At 39.3% G+C, this 23807-nt stretch overlaps 1 protein-coding gene across 1 annotated transcript in view; it reads left to right on the top strand.

Moving 5' to 3' along the window:
* The window catches only part of LOC147424736 (uncharacterized), a 53262-nt gene extending 32350 nt beyond the window's left edge, over window positions 1-20912 (top strand). Inside the window, exon 5 of the mRNA XM_086499988.1 lies at window positions 20791-20912. Coding sequence (XP_086356114.1) covers window positions 20791-20912 — 122 coding nt within the window. The remainder of the gene's footprint in view (window positions 1-20790) is intronic.
* The last annotated feature ends 2895 nt before the right edge of the window (window positions 20913-23807 follow it).

Genomic DNA, 23807 nt, shown 5'->3' with positions numbered 1-23807 from the left:
AGATGGTTACATCTCAATAGGGGTCCAAAAGGAGGTAGTCTATCAAAGAGCAGCGTGCATCTAATGGAGCTTAAAAGACCTTACGGTTAGCTTCATTAAAGACCTCCAAAAGTTAGTATTAAAAAGTCATGTCTCCTTAGGCAAAGCTAGGGTTGACCTTGAGGTGGGAATCCTACCCAAGCATGAGGTGCTTGTCGGGTTGCTAAGAGTTAGTGGGAACCTTACCCAAAAGCTTGAGGTGCTTCTCACAAGCTTAAATGACTAAGGTTCTTGAAGTTTTCAATTCAAAGATAAACTCTCAAGAGGCATCAACGTTTCCATGCTTGATTGACTAAGTGCTTGAAGTATTCAATTCAAACCAAATGACTTAATAAGCATGAAAGACACATGTTTAAAAAATTATCCACATGTGGCCCTCATGACGTGCTTGAATCCTATTGGATAGGCTTTAAAGGGGTTCAATGAGAATTTAGATGCATAAAAATACACAATTAAGTTCTTTCTCTCAAAGAGGAAAAACAAGACACATTTTCCAAATGATATAATTAAATATTACTAGAGAGAGAGAGAGAGAGGTGGACCAAGCATGAGATGAGGATATACTCTCCCCCCCACACACACAAACACTTCTCTCATTGTGTGGAGTGAAAAGTGCTAGAGCTCCATCTCCTTCTCCAAGCTTGTTAGAAGTGGAGAGTCTACACCAACACTCTTGGCTATGGAATGTAAATCCAACCAAGAGCCATGCTTCAATGCTTAAGCTTGCCATCTTCTTCATCTGCATTACGATGCTATTATGCTATGCTAAGCAAGAAGAGTGATGATAGGTGAGAAACTATTTCTTTCTCCCATGAATGATTCTTCTTCCTCTTCCCTACCCTCATTCCCCACTAGCTCTCTCCACCTTCGAAGGTGTTTGAGGCTTGGGATAGCTAATGCTTTTTTCAATGTTTATGTTATTCTTGTGATGCATGAAACTTTTCATCTTCATAGCATCACCAAGATCACAACCAACACAAAGATTGTATTGTGCCAAGTCTTTCTTGATGGAAGAATCTATAATACAAACACCTTTTGGAGGGGGAACCGGCTCCAAGTAAATCCGGTCCTCAACTATTGTCATGTTATCTAATACTCTCTCTCTCTTGCAAAAGTACTATTCATGCCAAGTTAATTAAGAATTATGTTTATGTTGCTACCATCAATTAAATTCACCCTCTATGTTCCTAAAGTAATCTCACAAAAATTCTCACTTTAATTCTCTTAATTTTGCTATCCTCAAAGTTCATAGGCCATTCCCATTACACACATAAAACTCACTTGATAGTATTTGTCACTCAATTATTTATTTTGGTGATGTTAAAAATTTTATGTGTGTGGGTGTGGGGGTGTGTGTGTGTATGTGTGTCTTATTTAAGTTATGCAATAGTATAACTTCTTGCGAGTAGTGTTTGGAGAAGGTTTAGCTAAGCTTAGCCATTGAGAGTTTAGATTAACGGGTCTCAAATCGCGTTAATAAGAAGTAAAGTGGATAAAATAGTCAAAAAATGCAATAATTTGCAAATTTTAGAGATTATTAGTACTTTTGGTGTCCATCTTAATGGAAAGAAGATGTGCATTGTAGATACATCAACAAAGTGAAGGTCATCTCGGCTACAAAGAGCAGGTGCCAAAAGCTACTCGAGGGCTTGGGGGGGGGGAAGAGAGAGAGGGGGGGGGGGGGGGGGGGGGACACATTGCCTAGTCAAGAGCCACCACTATTTGTTGATACATTGGGCTGTAAGCGTCTTCTCTCATCGACACTATGCAAGGGTAGAAGAGGAGAGTTACATGTGGAGAAGTCAAGAGTTTAGGAAGCTTTTCATGTCAATAAATAAGTTATAGAATATTCTAACATCATAGAAAAAATCTCAAACTATTCTGATAAAATTGGAATGATACAGAGATGACTTACATAAGTTAAGTTCTCTCTCTCTCTCTCTCTCTCTCTCTCTCTCTCTCTCTCTCTCTCTCTCTCTCTATATATATATATATATATATATATATATATATATATATATATATATATATATATATGTGTGTGTGTGTGTGTGTGTGTGTGTGTGTGTGTGTGTGTGTGTGTGTGTGTGTGTGTAGAGAGAGAGAGAGAGATACATAATACTTACACATGCACACATATATGTATATATATACATAGATACATATAAGTATGTATACATACACATATACATACACACGTGCGCGCGCTCACACACACATATATGTATATATATACATAGATACATATATGTAGGTATACACATACATATACTTATACATACACACACATGCATATATATATATATATATATATATATATATATATATGTACATATATATATATATATATATATATATATATATATATATATATGTACATATATATATATATATATATATGTACATATATATATATATATATGGGTGTGTGTGTGTGTGTGTGTAGCTGTTTTTACTATTAATACATACACACAGAGGAACAAGATATTCAAAACACGACTGGCTAAAGATTTCTAGGAAAAATTAGTACAGAAACAACTCAGTCTTTGATTCATAACTGTACAACATAATAAGAATAAAGTATCATTCCAAATGAGTTTATAGAAAGGTATCAGAACTATCCTAGTTAAATCATTAAGTGTTTACAAAGTCAGACTACAGCAAGCTAAACCTTTTTAAGCCAAGATAGAATTCTCACATGCATCTATATAGTCAAGACAACAGATATGTTAGACTTGGCTACGTATGGCAGGCTTCAAGGAACCTATGAGTTGTTATCCATGTCTAATTTAAAAATTATTAGAGTAGCTACTGTCCTTAAAAAATATTGAAAAGTACTTCAGTGCTTTTTGCAAAACTATTATGTCCAAGCAAGGATTTGCTAATTTAAAGTAGCGTATATATTCTTTGGCAAGTATATAAAAAACCCAAGTACTTTCCTTAATACTCATTTAGATTTGTATTCTCAAAGTAGTATCAAATGTTATATCTTTTTAGAACAATAGTATCGAAGTGGAGCAACGTATCAAAAAATCTTCCATATAAAAACTTGAGTATGTAGCACCGCTTTAAAGTTATCAACAATGTTTTTCTGTTGTTACTACAATTATGTTGTATGGATCCAAGTCAAACACTATAGTAGTGCTACTTCCCAGTAATAATAATAAGAGAGATCAAGATCAGGGTCAGCCTACTGCTACTTCTAGTAGTTTTGATAAACAGTTTTCGAGAACCAGAAAATACCATACGTGAATTACTTCAGTGCATAGCATGTGATCGAAGAATTGAGCCAGTTACAAGAACCAGAAGCCAAATAAAATGCGGTATACATCAACAGGCTGAAGGTCACCTTTTTTTCAGATAAACAGACTCCCTCATATCTCAACATCATAATATGTTCAGGTATTAAAAGCATCAAAAGCTAATTAGTAACCATACGTTGGTTAGAATCCTAGGTTATGCCAAAGCTTTAGGTAGAAAAGAATTAAAAATTAGAATATATACGGTTTTACTTTTATTTCAAGGTAGCATCACCTCAAAGAACCAGATGTAGTGAATATGGTTTTTTGAAAAAGGACCATATCTAAGCTAGCAATCTAAGTACCAAGCTGAAGGTCAAATTTTCTGTTTAGTCAATGCAAATACCCTCCCCCATATCACAATACCATACTCAGGTAGTAAAGAACCAAAAGACCAGATCAGTACTCACCAGATCACTAACAAGGCCAAAATATGTAAAAGTTTACACATATATTTTATGACAGTATCACCACCAAGAACTAACTGTATATATGAATATGGTTAATAAAACCATATCTAAACCAATCATTCAAGACATATATTAAATCACAGTCAGCATGTTAAGGTCAGACCTAAGCCAAACATCCAAGCAACAAGATGTAGGTTAGATTTTTTGTTTAGTCAAAGCAAATACTTTCCCCCATATCACAATACCCTACCATACTTAGGTAGTAAAAAACCAGATCAGCACCTTTTGTTCAAGTATCAAAATTAGATCCATATCAAAACCAAAAAAAGCCAAAATATTTACATATAGCAGCATAACCAGCATCGCCACCACGCTTTCAACATCATACCTATAGGTAGTATGTTTATGCAAAAACACTAATTTCTCATAAGTTTACACATATATTTTATGTCAGTATCACCACCAAGAACTAACTGTATGTATGAATATGGTTAATAAAACCAATCTAAACCAGCCATCCAAGCCAGATATCAAACCACAGTCAGCATGTCAAGACTAGTATATAACCTGCACATTGCTGCGGCCAAGGAAAGCATGGTTATTGGATCTCTCTCTCTCTCTATCTCTCTCTCTCTCTCTCTCTCTCTCTCTCTCTCTCTCACACACACACACACACACACACACACCACACAAAGTCATATATAGGTAGGTGTTTATATATACATGCCCACGTGTGAGAAGAATAAAACTGTAGTCCTTGGAATCACTCTAGGAAGATAACAATCCATCTCTCTCTCTCTCTCTCTCTCTCACACACACACACACACACACACACACACCAATATCCATTTTTTATTGTTCCTATGCTGTTTAAAGTTATACTCTCTCTCTCTCTCTCTCTCTCTCTCTCTCTCTCTCTCTCTCTCTCTCTCTCACACACACACACACACACACACACACACACGCGCGCGCGCATGCACGCACACACACACATGCCTTGGGATAGATGTAAAATATCTACAATGTCTCCAAATACGTGAAGCTAAAGTAGTCGGAGGCAAGCGCTCCTAGAAGCTAAAACAACACTACTAGCCATAGAAGAAGCCCAAATGCATCCAATGTTAAGATACTCTACATCCTTGCATCCCCAATTAAGGTCTTTTCATATTCACCATTGTAAGAAAAGGACTCATTTTACACTTTTGATTCAATCACTCTATTACCATCATAAACTGTAGATAAATATCTTTCAGCATGTTGGCCCCGACAGTGCTCTAATGTATAGGGAAGTGCCATTGCTGGGGGGTGAGAGAGTGCATGGAGAAGAATGCGTCCCTAGGTTTAGACAATCAAATGGGCTCCTACATCTCTCTCTCTCTCTCTCTCTCTCTCTCTCTCTCTCTCTCTCTCACACACACACACACACACACACACACACACACACACACATGCTGACAATAGGTTATCAGGCGTACGATTTTTTCTGTTGCAGATCATTGATAAAAGGATGGAATTGCATAGAATCTAAACATCTTCACTAAATTTTCAAGGGCTCTTTAATGTGTCTATGGTAAGGAGGACAACCCAACAGGGACTCAACAAATCAATTTCGGCGATGATCCAACAGGCCATGTAAATCAACCAGAAAACAACACATGGAGGCCCTCTCCTTCCTCTAATTTTTCAAACTACATTATGAAGAGTATCAATAAGGACTATTAAATAATAGCAAAAATCTATTGTGTACCCCAGTGCTTAAGAAAAACCTAGGTTTAGTTTAATACCACCTTCAAACTTTCTCAACTATATCTAATGCACCTTAGAGGTCCTTGCCAAGTGATATAAGGAAGATTTAATTTGAATGTCAGCACACTCACAACAATTGGAGGAAAAAACTTAGGTTTAGTATAATCTCATCTAAATTTTTTGAGATTTATCTCTAATTGTGAATGGCTTTTATCAAGCAGAGGAAGCGGCTTGCTGAGAATAAGAAGATAGGTCCTTGATGGAAATATAGCGTACTTGCAAAAATGTTCGGGTATATTTTGGTTCAGATTGTGCATATGTTGTATAGGTTGGAGACCCATGTGCAAAGGATATGCCGGGTCTTCATGTATTCTTTTTTAGTTAATTCAAATCAAACTCTTAAGAGCATTTTTTTTTAAAAAAAAGAAACTATAAAGGTTAGAGAGCATAAAACATAAATTAATGTTTAGAGAGAGAATCTACAAAGTACGAAAATTTTAGTGCAAAAACCTTCAAATATAGTAATTTTGCACTTGCAAAATTCTCAATTTATTGGAATCCCACCTACTGATTTTGAACTTTATCTCTAAATTCTAGATTTGAAGGCGAGGAAACCTACAAAGTATAGAGAAATTGAGTGTAAAAGCCTTCAAATATAATCAAGTTGTCCATAAAATTTCTCATATGCAAGTTTTCTAAGTCTTTAGGAGAAAGCATTATACCTGGATTTAGTGTCACCCCCCTTACAAAATTTTGAGATTTGCCTCAAAAATTCTATTTTTTCTTTAAACGTTCGAGAAAACTTAGGTTTAGTGCAATCCCACCTATAAATATGGAGATTCACCTTTGAATTCCAAGTCAACCCAAACGCGAGAGCACTGACAAAGCTCAAAGAAATTTAATGTAAACACCTTTAAATAGCCGAGAATTGTCGGAGTTGCCTCCCGTCATCCACCTTTGCCGTTTGTTGAGGTGTAATCCTACCTTGGGATTGCACATCTTCTACCTTGGATTCTCGAATTGAACTTTCCAAAGTGCGTCAATTCTCAATCTTGTCAATTCTCGATTTTGTAGATATCGATGTCGATTTTTTATTATTGATTCTTGATTGCAGACTCTGTCGATTGTCGCTTTGTCGATTGATGTTTGTGAAACCACTGCTTATTCTCCTTCTTCTTCTCTCTCTCTCTCTCTCTCTCTCTCTCTCTCTCTCTCTCACACACACACACACACACACACACACACACACACACACACAATGCGTGCAGGATATCCATAAAAAATTAATTGGACTCCTATCGCTGAATTGTTGAGCTTATTGTACTTCATTCATGCAATACAAATGTGGAAATCCTTTGTGCAATGCTCTAACACCTCAGGGAATGGCACGTCAACTTTGTCTCTTATATACAATGGGTCTCTCTCTCTCTCTCTCTCTCTCTCTCTCTCTCTCTCTCTCTCTCTCTCTCTCTCTCTCTCTCTCTCTCTCTCACACACACACACAACACAAATATATGCGTCCGGCTTTTGAACTTCAAGTGTTGAGGTCAAAGATCATTTATGACATAAAAGGTCCGTGAAAGCCTACGAAGGGAGGTTCATTGAGCAACACATGGAGAAAGATTCTTTATGGCCTTTTAAAAATGTAAAGGAAATCTACCCTTCAAATGGGTTTAAAAAATAAAAGTACCTTGAAATGAGGATAGGAGTTAAACTCCATGGCCTTCCAAAAAACTATAGGCTTAAGTATTGGAGATTTAGATAATAGAGTACTAAGGGTTTTTTTAACTTTTCACTGCCAACTCCGAAGTCTTTTCATTTTTTTTTACTTTCCACTAGCAACTCTGAAGTCCTCGTACTTATCCTTCATTTTCAATTAAACGTTTCTTAAAGGCTCTCTTTGAAATGAACCAGAATGTGACACATGGACGGTCTCTCCTTCCTTGAAAAATTTAAGCTGCTTCATGTACAGTATAGAAGATGCAAGCCAGACATCCAAAATCATTTCTCAAAAAATCCCAATGTAACTTTTGGACGGATTATGAACCACCCCATAATTTCCCCAGAATACTCACTAAAGGAATATGAACCATCTCATAATATTCTAGAACATAAGCCAGTGTTCAGTATTTAACTTACCTTAGTAAAAATATTGAGTGAGATAACCATTATGGTATTATCTGTGTATGTATTTTTAACTAGATAAAGTTTGCAAATTTATCATTTGAGTGAGTTTCTCCCTTAACCTGCTTCATCAAAATATCAACTATTTAACCATCATTTATACATCATAAGCAGAAGGTTCTGTCAAACCTAGATTAGTGGTAAAAAGCCAGTGCGGTGAACATGCATAGTACACGTTAAGGATACTGAATAAAAAACATTTGAAGTGGAAGCCATCCTAATAAATCAACACAGTAGCAGCGGACTGCAGAGCCAAGCATCCTTTGGTAATAATTAGACAAACCCAAGTCTAAGTGAAGGTAAGAGGCCCTCACCTTTATATAGGGTTAGTGGTTGTGTATGTGTCAGAAGCATGTCCGCAATCATCATCTAACCAGCAAGCCAGGTATGGCCGCCCTCTGCAAGCCGTCTACTATGTGCAATCCCCTTCGGATCATGAGTGGGCCCTAGAGAGGAGGATATATTGTGCAAAGGCTGAGCTACAAGCCTCGTCGGGCCGTCATCATCATCGGAAAGAGAAGGGGATCAGTGGCGACATAAATTACATAGATTTCCCCACAGTGGTTTAGCTAGGAGGTTAGAACCACAAGGGGTTTCACTTTCCAAGCGTTAATTCCACAAGGGATTAATCCCACAGGGTTAAGTTTTAAGAGCCACCATGCTACCGAAACAGCATAGTGGATAGCTTCACTTATCCATTGTGTTCTCCATAGTAAAAGTTAGCAGTAGTCATCAAAAATAGGAAAGCATAAGGCAAAACTTCCATAAGGTACTAACTCATATTTAGACTAAGTGTAGATGGTTGGATGTCATATGTTTTAAGCCAGATAAAGTGATTCAGAACACAATCAGAACCCCTCAAGATACTATCATGGTCAAAATGTTGTGACCAAGTGTGTGTGTGTCTGTAGCAGTTATATATATATATATATATATATATATATATATATATATATATATATATATATATATATATATATATATATATATATATATATATATATATATATCTATATATATATATACACACACCACACACACACACACACAAACGAACACTACCTGTTCATAGACCAACAATTCTAAGAAAATACAATGGATTTGTACAATAATTTATTTGCATTTGAAAATAAATTTTGTACAAGGTAATGAAGATAACAAAGTATAACATGGGAAACAGTAATCCCAAAATCTGGGGTGATGTTGCTTCAAGGTATGAGATCTGCCACAAGTTATCTACCATATAGAACAAAATGTTTTTATCAAAGAAGGTAGCCTTCACCTGCACCCATAGCCACAAGAAAACAATTCGTTAGCATGTGACTGTACGCAGGTGATGCTGGGCATCCCAGTTGTTATCCATGTCACAATGAAAAAACAAACAATTCTTCTATAAGTAATTTGCTTTTTTTACAAACAAAACCATAATAAGAACCTTGGTCTTTAGCCAATCGAACCAAGAGAGTGAGAATCCCCCCATAGCTACTAAATAATAAGTTAGTTCCAGATTTATTCTATGCCTAACCATAGTTTCAAGAGCTTTAAAACGATTATCAAAACTATATAGGTTTTTAAAGTACCGACCCTCAACACATTCTTTAACTATGTTGGGGAGATTCTACACCATAGGCGCAAGTCCAAGTTAGCCTAATCCAAATATTCCTATACTAGACATTAGATTTTAAAGGGCTAAAACCCTCTTGAGGAGATAAAGTACCATCCGGTTTATGTTTGCACAAAGTTCGAGCTTGAATTTTATCTTACTTACAACTCCTAAAAAGGACCTATGTAGTATAATAGCAAAAGCAAAACCAATATACAACAGATCGGCATTGTAATGAACGTGATTAGTAGACCAGCCAGATGAAAATGTTTGGATTTTACAAACTACACTAATATCAAAATTAAAAAAATACTTTTATCAAAATGTTTGGATTTTACAATCTACACTAATATCAAAATTAAGAAAATACTTTTATCCATTTTACCAGCTGAATTGCTACCTATGTCATAGTCGACATATTTTTCCTAATAGCCAGTACCAAATACCTATTTTTAAGCTGGCTAGTTGAAAAAATAACTCACACCAATCGATTTCCAACAATATACCCAGCCAATGCGGATTTGTTCCCTTTATGATGAAAAAACAGAAATTGTACAAATAAATAATTTCTTTTATAGTGTGGTCCAAACATGCCATTCTCAGAAAAAATACTTGCACAGCAGGGCAGGTCATAACATCAGGCTAATAATAGCCAGCCAGTATAAGCTAGAAAAACAAGAGACCAACCAACACTTTTTCCCAGAGTAACCCACCTATTCTCCAAAGAGTAACCATCCCATGCTTTTAGTTCCTAGTATGATCCAATCACAGTAAGACCAGCTGGGAAGGTCTACTTTCTAGGCATAGGCAATCAGCCAAAACCAAAAAAAAACGGGGGGAGAGCCCAAAAAAGGATCATCGAGTACAAAAAATACCATCAGCACTTCATCGAAGTCTACACACTTAGCTGGAGATACCATTTTTATATTCTTCCACACATCCTCATGTAGGTATGCAATCAGTCCCCTACACACTGATACGATGAGAGTAAGTAAAGGTAAGTTTAGAAATAGCCATGCTTAGAATTTTATAAAGTTGGTGACCCAACCTATCAAAGGCAAGATGCATCAAGTATCCATAAGTTATAACTTGTGAGTGGTGATCAACCGGGCAAATAATGTTTGTAGGCAAAAAGCATTCTAGTTTTAAACATCTTAACAAAAACATCACATTATTTGGATATGAGATGCTCAAAAAACCTCAACCAACTTTCCCATATCTGATTGTACCATATTAACCAACCGGTGAAACCATATTAATAGTCTCGAGATCTGGCAACCCTTAGCAACAAAAAAGTTCCTCAATTTCTTCAAGTAAACCAGCTAAAATCAACTACCCATAACCATAGAGTTATTTTAAAGCTTTTGTCAAATTAACCAGTGCTTAAACCATTACAATTTATCTAATTTCATTTTAGTCAAACAATCCAGCTCATAATGTTTTTAAGGCCTCAAGAGAGCTGAATAGGTAGTTAACATGTAGACTTGGAGATGAAGACAACTTGTACAGCAGGGCAGGTCATAACATCAAGCTAATAGTAGCCCATCCAGTACAAGCCAGAAAAACCAAAGACCAACTGACACATTTTTCCAGAGTAACCCACTTATCCAGAGAGTATCCAGAGGGTAACCATACCATGTTTTAAGTTCCTATTATGTTCGGATCCAATCACAGTAAGACCAGTAGGGAAGGTCAACTTCCCAGGGATAGGCAATCAGCCAAAACCAAAAAAACCCCATAGACCTTCACAGGCTTAGTAAAAGGACCATCACACATAATAGCAAGTACAAAATATACCATCAGCACTTCATCGAAGTCTACACACTTAGCTGGAGATATCATTTTTATATTTTTCCACACATCCTCATGCAGGTATGTAATCATTCCCCTACGCACTGATACAATGAGAGTAAGTAAAGGTAGGTTTAGAAATAGCCATGCTTAGGTTTTTATAAATTTGGTGACCAAACCCATTAAAGGCAAGATGCATCCAGTATACATAAGTTACAAACTGTGAGTGGTAATCAACCGGGCACATAATGTCTGCAGGCAAAAAGGATTCTAGTTTTAAACATCTTAAGAAAAACATCACATTATTCGGATATGAGATGCTCAAAAAAAATCTCAACCATTTTTCCCATAACCGGCTGTACCACACTCACACCAGTGAAACCACATTACTAGTCTTGAGATCTGGCAGCCCTTAGCAACAGGAAAAGTTCCTCAATTTCTTCCAGTAAACCAGCTAAAACCAACTTCCCAAAACCATAGAGTTTATTAAAAAATCAGTCTAATTAACCAGTGCTTAAAACATCACAATTTATCTAATTTAAGCACTTTCATTTTAGCCAAACAGTCCAGCTCACAGTGTTTTTAAGGCTTCAAGAGAGCCGAATAGATTGTTAACTTGTAGACTTGGAGATGAAGACAATTCCACCGCCACCTTCTCAATATTTTTTGTCATGTTGAAGTCACAACCGTAAACAAGATTTGAACGCACAAGCAAAAGTTACAGAACACGATGCCAAGTGAGTAAAGTACTCATCTTATGAGGGTTTTATAGATGATGATGCCACTCCGTAGCAGAAGGGACCCAGATTCGGCCAGGTTTTCCCATCATCAAGGTCGCCCTCAAAGACCCTATTTCCAAGGATTTCACTCAGCACAAGATCCGGAAGAGAAAAGCCAGCGTCGAGACACACTCGCTACAGCACTCGCCTGCAAACCCTCTCTCCGTATGCAAACGGTAACGTGCGACAGGCAAATACAAAAAAAGCATTGCAGAGGAATACTCAGACGCCGTATAAGTGACATGCATTTTTAAGGTAAATAATATGTAAAGACACATTTGTGCCCGCAAAAGGAGGATATCCACAAAAAAATCAAAAAAAACATCTCAAAAAAAACCCCTTCAATATGGCAGAAGATAGTAATGCTTTCGCAAGGTCGATACGTGGTCCATATAATTCTTTAAGAGGTATTGCCCCTAGCACTGGGTGGACATAAACAACCAGTTATCCATAAGACCGATACATCAAATGAGACTATATCAATAAGCTTATCCAATTGGGCAAATTACGAGAGTAGACATACACCAATCACAAAGAGGTGAGTTAATGTAATAGAGATGTCAATTAGTTTTGGTAATTCGTACCCATACCCATTTGGTTTAGGTATCAAAGTAGGTCTATAAAAGATGGGCGTTTTTTTAAAAAAAAAACCGAGTGCACAGTATCAGTCTTGAGTAACTTTCAAGGAGTTTACAGCCAATAGCTTACTATGTCAAAAGGTGTATCATACACATGTTATGTTATGAATTATAATCAAGATCAGGTTTTAGCCATAGCCATTGCACATCTTCAACAGTCAAGTGAGTCTAATAGGAGAACCACACTACTTCGTTTATGAGAGTCATTTATTTCCGCAAGTAGGAACATCTGTTACCCAGACTAAGTGGTGGACATATCAAGACAGAGTGTTGCGGGTGACCCTTTGGGGTCGGGAGCACTTTAGGAACAATATCCGTCTGGTGATGGTAATTGAAGCCATGGGCATAGTGCCACAATATTATTATGTAGAACATTCAATGAAGCGAGGGTTTTCAGAACGGTTATACTTGCTAGCATAGTTCCTTCCCCACCATAAAATTTTTTGTATCGCAATTATGGACAGCCCCTCAGAGGATACTTTAACAGTACACCACGCACCAGGAGTATGGTGTAGTCTTGGAAAATCGTATCTTACCTTTGGTCGAGCGTCCGAACACACGTTATTACTATGACAGCTGCTTGTGTGATCATGTAATGGATGGTTTAATAGAGATGTAGAGGTGAAGAAAGAAAGGGATTTTTTTAAACAAAACCAGCCTGGCTTTTTCTGTCCAATTTAAGTGGTGAAGCATGAGAAAGGACTCATGCAATTTTGTGAGTGTGTGTGTGTGTGTGTGTGTGTGTGTGTGTGTGTGTGTGTGTGTGTGTGTCTGTGTACCCGCCCTATCCCAGGCGCCATACACAATGGGTTTCCGCAGTAGGCGCATTGTGTATGGGCCTACTACCTCATTAAAAAGATGAATTGAAAAGTCTTAACAGAGAAGTGCCAAGTTGGAGTGTCCCTAAAGAGGGTAGAATTATTTGTACTAATACAATATCTAGTCTTCAAGGAAGACATTACTCCTGTAGGAGTTTTAAGGCTTTGTCTGCCAGTTTGAAAAAAGTATGGTTGTCATTGAGTAGTCTTTAGACAATATCTGCTATGCTTGTCCTCATGATCCCAAAAAGTCTTCATATGTGTAACTGGTATCATGTTCCTGTAATTATCAAAATTCAATTTACTTAAGCATGGGTGAGTAGAGTTGGATTAACCTGCTGCGCTTTCAACATCATACCTATAGGTAGCATGTTTATGCAAAAACACTAATTTCTCATAAGTTTACACATATATTTTATGGCAGTATCACCACCAAGAACTAATTGTATGTATGAATATGGTTAATACAACTAGATCTAAACCAGTCATCCAAGCCAGATATCAAACCAGAGTCAGCATGTCAAGACCAGATCTAAGCCAGACATCCAAAATCATCTCTCAAAAAACCCCAATGTAACTTCCTGATGGATTATGAACCACCCCATAATTTCCCCAGAATATTCACTAAAGGAATATGAACCATCTCATAATATTTTAGAACATAAGCCAGTGTTTAGTATTTAACTTACTTGAGTAGAAATATTGAGTCAGATAACCATTATGGTATTATCTGTGTATGTATTTATAACCAGATAAAGTTTTCAAATTTATCATTTGAGTGAGTTACTTCCTTAACTTGCTTCATCAAAATATCAACTATTCAACCATCATTTATACATCATAAGCACAGGTTCTGTAAAACCTAGATTAGTGGTAAGAAGCCTGCGATAAACATGCATAGTACACATTAAGGATAGTGAATAAAAAACCTTTGAAGTGGAAGTCATCCTAATAATCAACACAGCAGCAGCGGACTGCAGAGCCAAGCATCCACTAGTAATAATTAGACAAATTCAAGTCTACTAGTATGTGGCCCGCGCGTTGCCGTGGCTACATGTGCGTCAATTGAAGCAACCATTGTTCTCCTTCCCTTCAAAGAGAGGGCAAATGCCCATGATTCTCAAGTGAGATTTTATAGCTCTTTAATACACTTGTGCATCAACCACCACTGTAACTACTTCTAGATGACAATATATGACAACACACAAGGTCTAAGTGCCCTCCACATTCACATCAACCAAGCACAAATATATCTTTTGGATCAACACTATGTCTACCTTTTTGAGTGTAAGATCGAACAACTAATGAACTGTAATTACTCTCTACATTCTTGTGGATCGACCAAGAACAAATCTCCTTCTAGTTGGTCATGCCAAGCTCCAACATACTCCTCCTAATCATGGCAAGTTTGTCCCTCCCCCCTACCTACCCCCCCCCCCCTTTCTATGTGTGTGTGCGTGTGTGTGTGTGTGTGTGTGTGTGTTGAGTTCAAGAATTATCAGGTCAATTTGAGGTCTCTTGAGAATGAATTAAGTAATGGGCTCCCTTCGCATGATGTCTTGTCTTAACATCCTATGTTTATCTCTAAGGACGCGACGAATTTGCGATTAGGCTAGAGACGTCCCTCTCACACAATCAATATGGGACCCCGGGTGAGTGGTAGTGGCCCTCTAAATAGACTAATAGAGAGTTGGTATCCTTCTTTGGATATAGTGTTTGCATTGAATGACAAATTCTTTAGATGCATTAGCATCCCCTCTCACCATCCTTACCAATCAAGGCATCGGTCATGATAGCAACTCTCCCATGCTTCTCTCCTGTAGTTTTGGTCTAGCATTTGGGGCACCACAGTCAACTAAGTCATCAACTGCTATTTGTTGGCACTTAGGATGCATGTACCAGCCATGACCCAACATGCCAACATTACACCACATAGTAGTAGAAGAAACTTGCCATTAGTATGCACAACTGATTTAGTGAGTAGTATGTCGTTTGCTCAACTTTGTCTATATATGTGGGTAAATTTCAAAATTTATAGGTTGGATTGCACTCACTCTAGGTAGCATGTACACTTGCATCTACCAAGACTCGTCGCATGGATGTTGAGGTCTCTTGCAATTGACCATAAGCATTCTAGTTATATAAGGCGCATATTGTTTTTTTGTGTACATTTGGGCACCATTGGCACCTTAAAATATGAGGGCAATGAAAGCAGAAAAGGTCACTCAATCGTTTCTCTTTCCAAGAGTTTTGGGTATCATGCTAAAAGAAAGGGCGTGCTGCAAAATACACACACACAAACATACACACATGCTTGTTCTTCTTTGAGAGAGCAGATTGTATTCAACCATTCACATGCTTGCTCTTACCCATATTTTATACCATAGGAGCCATTTGGCTTAGCTCCCACTCCCTTAAATGTGAGAGAGAGCATTGAGGCACTACATGGAGGAGAGTCTCTTTTTGTACGCGAACTATATCCTTTAACAATTTGAGAGTGCGATCATCATACCCTACATGAGTGCTCAGCTTTTGATCACATCAAACTTGCTTTACCCACATTTTGGCCCATACCATGGCCTACATACCTTTCTCTCCTAGCCACCTCACGAAGTTAACTTGTCAGTGGCCTCCCTTATATCCATACTCTTCAAGGATGTTACATGTTGTACTCCGTCCATAGGTCAATTTGATCTTTGAGGATGATCTCTCTCTCTCTCTCTCTCTCTCTCTCTCTCTCTCTCTCTCTCTCTCTCTCTCTCTCTCTCTCTCTCTCTCTCTCTCTCTCTCTCTCTCGTTCGTTAACCTTTGAGGTCACTGTGTCCCCCTCTCCTTGTATAAGTATGTGAGCATGGAAGCCCTTGAGTTCAATAATCAACATTTATCCGCTAAAAATTTTAGGTCTCTTACGATCTTCTTCTTCTTCTCTTCTCTCTCTCTCTCTCTCTCTCTCTCTCTCTCTCTCTCCCCCCTAACATGCTATGCAACATGACGACTTGTTGCCAACAATGTTTGGATTGGATAAGGTTTGCCTAAACTTAATAGCTGAGAATCGAGATAAGTTAGTCTCAAGATTAACAGGTCTCAAACCACGTTAATAGGAAGAAAAATGTATCTCTCTCTCTCTCTCTCTCTCTCTCTCTCTCTCTCTCTCTCTCTCTCTCTCTCTCTCCAGGTTGCATGTCTAGTTTGTATTAAAATAAAGCGTGTGAGAGGGGAAGAGCCTGGTCACGTGTACTAGCGAGCCTGCTTTCTGCTCAGTCACAAGCTAGCTCTTCTCTCTCTACCTATCTAATCATGGTAGTTAAGAGCCTTGAAACGGGCACAGTCTTTCACATGGTTGACTTTTGTTTCCCTCTTGGTTAGCAAGAACCTACTCAAGATCTGTCTCATCACTCAGTCAAATCAAGAAGTTATCTTTAAAAAGCCATCGATTTTTTTGACTTGCAAACAAAGCTGGACGGCTATTTAGCCATTCCAAAGTGACCAGTCTCTAAATGTAAGCAAAATGACATGGAGGCAGTCCTACAATGGAGGCACATTCATGGAGGTAGCCCTACAATAAGAGACCGAAGTCATCATTTCTAGGGGGAGGCAAAGGGTCCACATTAGGTATGCAACACCAAGGAGGATCCAAATGAGCAAAGGATTGATAACTCCAAGCCAAGGCCAATATCCTCGACTGGAAATGATCATCCTCCAATGTAATCACATTAGTGTTCTGGAAAAAACTTTTTTTTAAACATACAAAATTGCTTTCCTTTAATAATTTAGAAAATTAGATTTATTTTGCAATTTTTTAGACTATTTTTATTTATTTTGGGGTGGAATATCTCCTTTTCCCCTTGAAATTGAAAACAACATGATATTAAGCTGAGACACATTTTTCTTAAACACTAAATGGAAGACCCGCCTTGCATGATTTTTGCCGTAAGCACTCTAGTAGGCAGCCAAGACTTCGAGATGTGGAAACTTGGGAAAGCTAGAAAGCTTGGATGATCACGTTGGAGCTCTCAACATTGTAGCATCCACTAAATGGCCAAAAAAAGACGAAGAAAGTGTGGAGACGGATATGGGACTCTCTCTCTCTCTCTCTCTCTCTCTCTCTCTCTCTCTCTCTCTCTCTCTCTCTCTCTCTCTCTCTCTCTCTCTCTCTCTATGTGTGTGTGTGTGTGTGTGTGTGTGTGTGTGTGTGTGTGGAGGGTCGCAGCTAGGCAAAAATGGAGCTCGTCAGGATCAAGGCTGGCAGACAGGCAACGGTAGAGGAGTAGGTAGCTTAGCAAGTGCTTGTGGCGAGTGGGACATGTATTGGATCTTGAGTCTTGGCGTCCTGGCCACCAAAGGATTGACATTGTATAAGGGTGTGGGGCTTGTAGTTGATCAGCTATTGGCAGCCAGGGGTGTTGATAGAGTAAACTACATGAGGCATGTTGTGGCAACATTTGAGAAGTTGTACATGAAGTAAGTGTTGGGTTGTGTTCATGATCGAGTTTGGGGTGGGGAGGCGAGGGGAGGGGTTGGGGCGGAGGGGGGCGAGCATTCGCTGTCAAGCACCAAGGCCAATCAATGGCACTCTCTCTCTCTCTTTCAAACAGAAATAGACATATGATAGTGCTCAGCAGGACTACAGGACTAAATGGGATTGGCCCTCTCTCTCTCTCACACACACACATACACACACAGAGCTACAACAAATAACAAAGTCGTCTCTCTCTCTCTCTCTCTCTCTCTCTCTCTCTCTCTCTCTCTCTCTCTCTCACACACACACACACACATGAAGATCGCGACACACGCGGCGGTGCCATAGAAAATGAAACCTATTCTCTCTCTCTCTCTCTCTCTCTCTCTCTCTCTCTCTCTCTCTCTCTCTCACACACACACACACACACAGACATGCACATTCAAGGTAGACCAACTTATTGACGTGTGGTACAGCTCGTTGCTCGTTATTTTTCCAAGCTACGAAGTAGAGCCATCCTTTACAAAAACAAAAGTAATCACCCTTCAAAATTGAAGGCTAGACTGAAACTCTATGGCCTTGCTAAAAAGTTTAAATAATATAGATATTGTGACTTTTTGACATAACTCAAAGTCAAAACTAAGTCTTTTCATTTTCTATTTTCTACCATCACTCTACTTGCTACAAAACTAAGTCTTTTCATTTTCTATTTTCTACCATCATTCTACTTACCCTTCACTTTTACATTTCAAACCAAATGTTTCTTAAATTCTTGAAACGAAGGAGAGAGTGACACACAATGCTCTCTCCTTCCTTGAAAATTTTAAGCTCAATTATATATAGTATAGAAGTGAAGGGAAGAGCCCTTCACCTTTATATAGGGTTAGTGGTTGTGTATGTGTCAGAAGCATGTCCACAATCGTCACCCAAATAGCAAGCCAGATATAGCCGTCCTCTGCAAGCCCTCTACTATGTGCAATCCCCTTCAGGATCATGCGTGGGCCCTAGAGAGGAGGAGATATTGAGCTACAAGCCTCGCCGGGCCGTCATCTTCATCAGAAAGAGAAGGGGATTGATGGCGACATAAATTACATAGATTTCCCCGCAGTGGTTTAAGCCAGGAGGCTCGATACAGGAAAAGGTTCTTAAAGTTAGAACCACAAGGGGTTTCACTTTCCAAGGGTTAATTCCACAAAGGAATAATCCCACAGGGTCAGGTTTTAAGAGGCACCATGCTATTGAAACAGCATAGTGGATAGCTTCACTTATCCATTGTGTTCTCCATAGTAAAAGTTAGTAGTAGTCATCAAAACTAGGAAAGCATAAGGCAAAACTCCCATAAGGTGCTAACTCATATTTAGACTGATTGTAGATGGTTGGATGTCATATGTTTAAAGCCAGATATAGTGATTCAGAACACAATCAGAATCCCCATATACTACCATGGTCAAACTGTTTTGACCAAGTGTGTGTGTGTGTGTAGATATTCACTTTTTTTGTAATTTTTAATGTCTCTTTAGATTGTTCCTACACCCTTAAACATTTTGATCTCTCTTCTCTCTCCTCCTGCATCATTTGTTGGGATCCTCTACCTCGTTGCCATGTGTATTTTGAAAAGCATCATCTGCAGATTTTGGCTTTGCACGCGTTTTTCAGCATGAATCAAACATACTCTCTCTCTCTCTCTCTCTCTCTCTCTCTCTCTCTCTCTCTCTCTCTCTCTCTCTCTCTCTCTCTAGTTGATTTTTGACAGGCACCCTTGCCTGCCAAAATCTAGAGAATTGTTTTTAAGCATGGCCCACAAGTTAACTCTTAAAAATAAAAAGAACAAAATATCCCAAAATTGGTAAAAGGTCCATCAACTGGGCAATCTCTCTACCCATTTGGAGTGCTAACATGAGGTTTAGTCTTATCGAGCATCAAATCCATTTTCTATAGTGAAAAACTTAAGCTACCTTTTTAAAAATACACTATAATGCCAAAACATAATATCTTGAAAATTTGAAGGGCTTGAAGGATGCGTGAGCTCAATGGTAAAATCTTTCTCTCTCTCTCTCTCTCTCTCTCTCTCTCTCTCTCTCTCTCTCTCACACACACACACACACACACACGCACGCACAGGCAATGTGATGGTCTCTCTCTCTCTCTCTCTCTCTCTCTCTCTCTCTCTCTCTCTCTCTCTCTCTCTCTCTCTCTCATGGTTAATAATGTGGACAATAACCCCTACATTTGCATGTCATGCATGTCCTCAAAGCAAGACAACCCCAAGTCAACATTAGGCGAGCTTTTTTCTTTTCTCAAGCTCTTTGAAGAAATTTACACTTTCAGAAATTTCTAAAAATATCAATATTGGTTTTGAAAAAAGCCCCTTGAAAAGATAAAGCAAAATATATTTTCAAAAATAAAATTTTCATTCAATAGAAAAGTCTACACTAAAGTTCTCTCTTTTTTTATATATCTTCAAAGTAGTAAAACCTTCACTAAAATTATCCATTTTTTGTTATGTGGAACCAAATTGGAACATTTATTTGATAAAGAGAATAGAAAGTCTTTTGGCTTTACATTTGAAAAAGCTTGTCATTTCTTACAATCTACAAAGGCTCTCATTTCTTACAATCTTACCCTTCACATTTGAAGTTTAAATTAGATGTTTTGTAAGATTTACCCTTCACTTTTGCAGTAGATCTAACAAAGAAGCCTACTGAAAATCTTGGCAAGGCAGAGGGTGGTCAAAATAAGGTCAACTCGGATAAAGATGTGGAGAAACAAGATCATGGCAACCGGAGTAAGGGCAAGACCACCCAAAGCTACTGCTTTTCATCCACCGCTCAGCAAAGAACGGCCACCCCAGTAATCCAGAAGATTGTGATGTCTCCAACTCTTATGTCAAAAGATGAGGGATGACAACAAGTATCTCATATTTCATGTAAACAATTCAAAGCGCAAGCTAGGGCCTTGGGAAAATCAAAGGTCTCCCACCGGAATTCCCAAAGCCTCTTTTCATATATGATAACATATTTGAAGCTTTGGGGAAGACGAATCAAGAGGACCTTTTCACCTCCAAGCTGGATACCATGCAGTTTCTAGCAGAAAAGGAGCCAATGGAAGAGGACAACTCTGTTGAAGAGTTCCTGGAGACAGAATAATTTGTCCCCCTTTCCCAATTGATGGGTACTCTCTCTATTCAATTTTGGAACGTGAAGGGATTAAAAACCCAGAAGAAGGGCGCTCTCTTCTGGGAAGAAGTGAAGAAAGAGAAGGTAGTCAATTGCTGTGCCATCCAAGAGCACTATTTGGATGCTCGTAGCAAGAGAAAATAGGCTGTAGGAAAAAACTTATCTTTCATGGGGAAGGAAGTGACAGCTTGAGTGGTGTCTTGTTCATTGCTGACAGAGATTTGGAGCCAAAGATGGTTCTAAACCACCCCTCCGGACGAGTCTTTGGGGTTAGAATCAGATGGGACAATCAACCTATCACCATAGTAAATGTTTACGGCCCTTCCAACGCAAAGGATAGAGCTAAATTGTGGATACAGCTCAGGGATACTCGAATCGAAGGGGAGTGGTTGATGGTTGGAGATTTCAATATGGTCGAGAAGAGCAAGGACAGAACAGGCTCTGCCAGTATACTAGATGGCTCAGGAAAGTCTAAATGACTGAGCTTATGTGAGAAGTGGGCTATGATTGACTCGTGGGAAGTGGGCCCATGACAGCTTGCCTGGATTCACCTACACAAGCCTTCAGTATGCCCGCACTGCCTCCGGGCTGGACAGATGCTACTGCTCTCATCAATCCGAGTGGATCTCATCGATGCTAGAGATGAAGGTAATCTCAACAAAAAGCTTCTCCGATCACATGCCATTACACTTACAACTCAAGAAAGATAAAGGGGGAGGGCAATCCCCGAGAGGGGAGAAAAATCTTCTGGTTACAGGGACACACCTGTTCAAAGACCCTCTCTTTAGAAGCATCACCAAGAAAGCATTGGGAAATCTCAAGAAATCTAAGGGGATGAATAAACCTAGTGCTTGGAATATATTTGTTCGGAGTGTACAAAAATCCATCAAAACTTCGGGTCCTCGGGTTAAAAAATCCAATGAGCCACATATCAAACATCTCACAAAGGAAGTAGCGCAATTAGCCTTTAGGAAGGCTGTCGGTCTGGCTACAGAGGATGAGCACAAGTGATGGCTTGAAGCTAAATCTCACCTGGCCAACAAACTGGAGGAAATCAGAAGGCGAGATTACTCTCTAGGGAAACTTTCCTTCAACCAGAGCCTTCTAACCAAGCACATTTCTTAAGGGCTTTGAAAGTGAGGAAGAGTTGAGGCCGCGTGCAAGTGCTCGATGGTGAGAAAGGGAATAGTATTCAAAACGAAGATGAGATGACTGAACTTATGATCAATTATCTCATCCAGATTATCGGCCAACCAGAGACCCAATCTCAGGAAGTGGAAGAAGCCCGAGCGTCTTTACTTGGGAGTGTTGAAAAGAAGGTTCCCTAGGAGAAATCCAACCGCATGGAAAAGGCCTTCTCTGAGGAGAAATGTTCAGTGGCACTAAAAGCTCTTGGCAATGAAAAGTCCCCCGGTTGGGATGGACTAACGGTTGAATTCTTTAGGGAATTTTGGGATAATCTCAAGGGCCCAATCACACCGATGGCCAATCAAGTTTTTTCCGAAGAGTCATTGGATGCAAGTGTTAAGAGAGGGCTTATCAAGCCCATCCCCAAACAGATTTGCTGCTCTCAATTTAAACATTGGCGTCCCATTACGATGATGTCAGTAGCATACAAAATTATTGCCAAGGCGATAGCTCTCAAAATTGCCCCCCTCCTGAGTAGGATCATCTCTCCCCATCAACACAGATTCATTAAAAGGAGATCTATTTATGACAATATCTTGGCAGCAATGGTAGGAATAGAGTATGCATCCTTCTCCAAGCAAGAGTGCATCTTGTTGCAGCTGGACCTTGACAATGCCTATGATAGAATAGAATGGTCCTATATAGAAGAAGTCATAGGAGCTATGGGCTTTTGGCCTCACCTTTGTCGCCTCATACGCACACTAAGCGTTGGCAGCCAATCAGATCTCCTGTTTAATGACGGGCTCTTTTGAGGTTAAAAGGTCTATAAAGCAAGGATGTCCCCTGGCCCCCTTGCTTTTTGCCATCGGGTCGCATCCTCTCATTACGATTCTCAAAGCCAGTGCTATGCGGGGAGAGATTCAAGGTCAGGCATTACCGGGCAACGACCAGCTACTGGCCAAAATGTTTGCAGATGATTCGCTCCTATTCTTGAAGACATGCCCTCAAGTTGTCAGGAGAGATCTGGAGATTGTGCAAACATTTGCCGTGGCCTCGGGATCCAAGTGAAATATAGAGAAGTCAAGGCTTATCTCCCTATCGGAGAACGACGATTTTGACCCTGCATTCTGGACAGGAGAGATTATCTCAAAAAGGAGTGTTTTCAGACACCTGGGAGCCCCCGTAGGGGTGGACGTAACCCACAGGCAAATATTGCAATGGGTCCTTGAAATAATAAGCTCAAAAATGAAAAGATGGGAGTTTGTTCTCCTCCCCTTCCAAAGCCGGATTAGAGTAAGTAATGCTTTTATAATCCCGTATATTGCTTTCCTCATCCCCGTACTCAAGATGGCAAAGTGTAACTAGAAAGAATTCTTAAAACCAGTGAAAAGGTTTCTTTGGAAGAACAACACAAAAACCTCCGGGCCATGGCACTGGGCTAGATGGGAGGTAGTTGCTCGCTCGGTAGACCAAGGAGGGCTCGGCATTCTTGCCATGTATCCCATGCTGAGGCCCTTTGTGCCAAATTTATGGTCTCATTGGCTAAAGAGGACCAAGCCGCCTCTCTCTCTCTCTCTCTCTCTCTCTCTCTCTCTCTCTCTCTCTCTCTCTCTCTCTCTCTCTCTCTCTCTCTCTCTCTCCTCCCTCCCCCCCCCCCCCCCCCTCGGTTGGCAGGTGACCTTCTGCAAGCGGCACATGGGGCTAGGTGAACTCTCGGTTCTGTGCAATGCCAATGTG

This window comes from Adiantum capillus-veneris, chromosome 25 (genome assembly GCF_014529385.1).
Source record: "Adiantum capillus-veneris isolate H3 chromosome 25, ASM1452938v2, whole genome shotgun sequence".
Taxonomy (NCBI): Eukaryota; Viridiplantae; Streptophyta; class Polypodiopsida; order Polypodiales; family Pteridaceae; genus Adiantum; species Adiantum capillus-veneris.
Note: the sequence above shows the minus strand (reverse complement) of the source record. Positions and strands in the feature narration are given on the sequence as shown.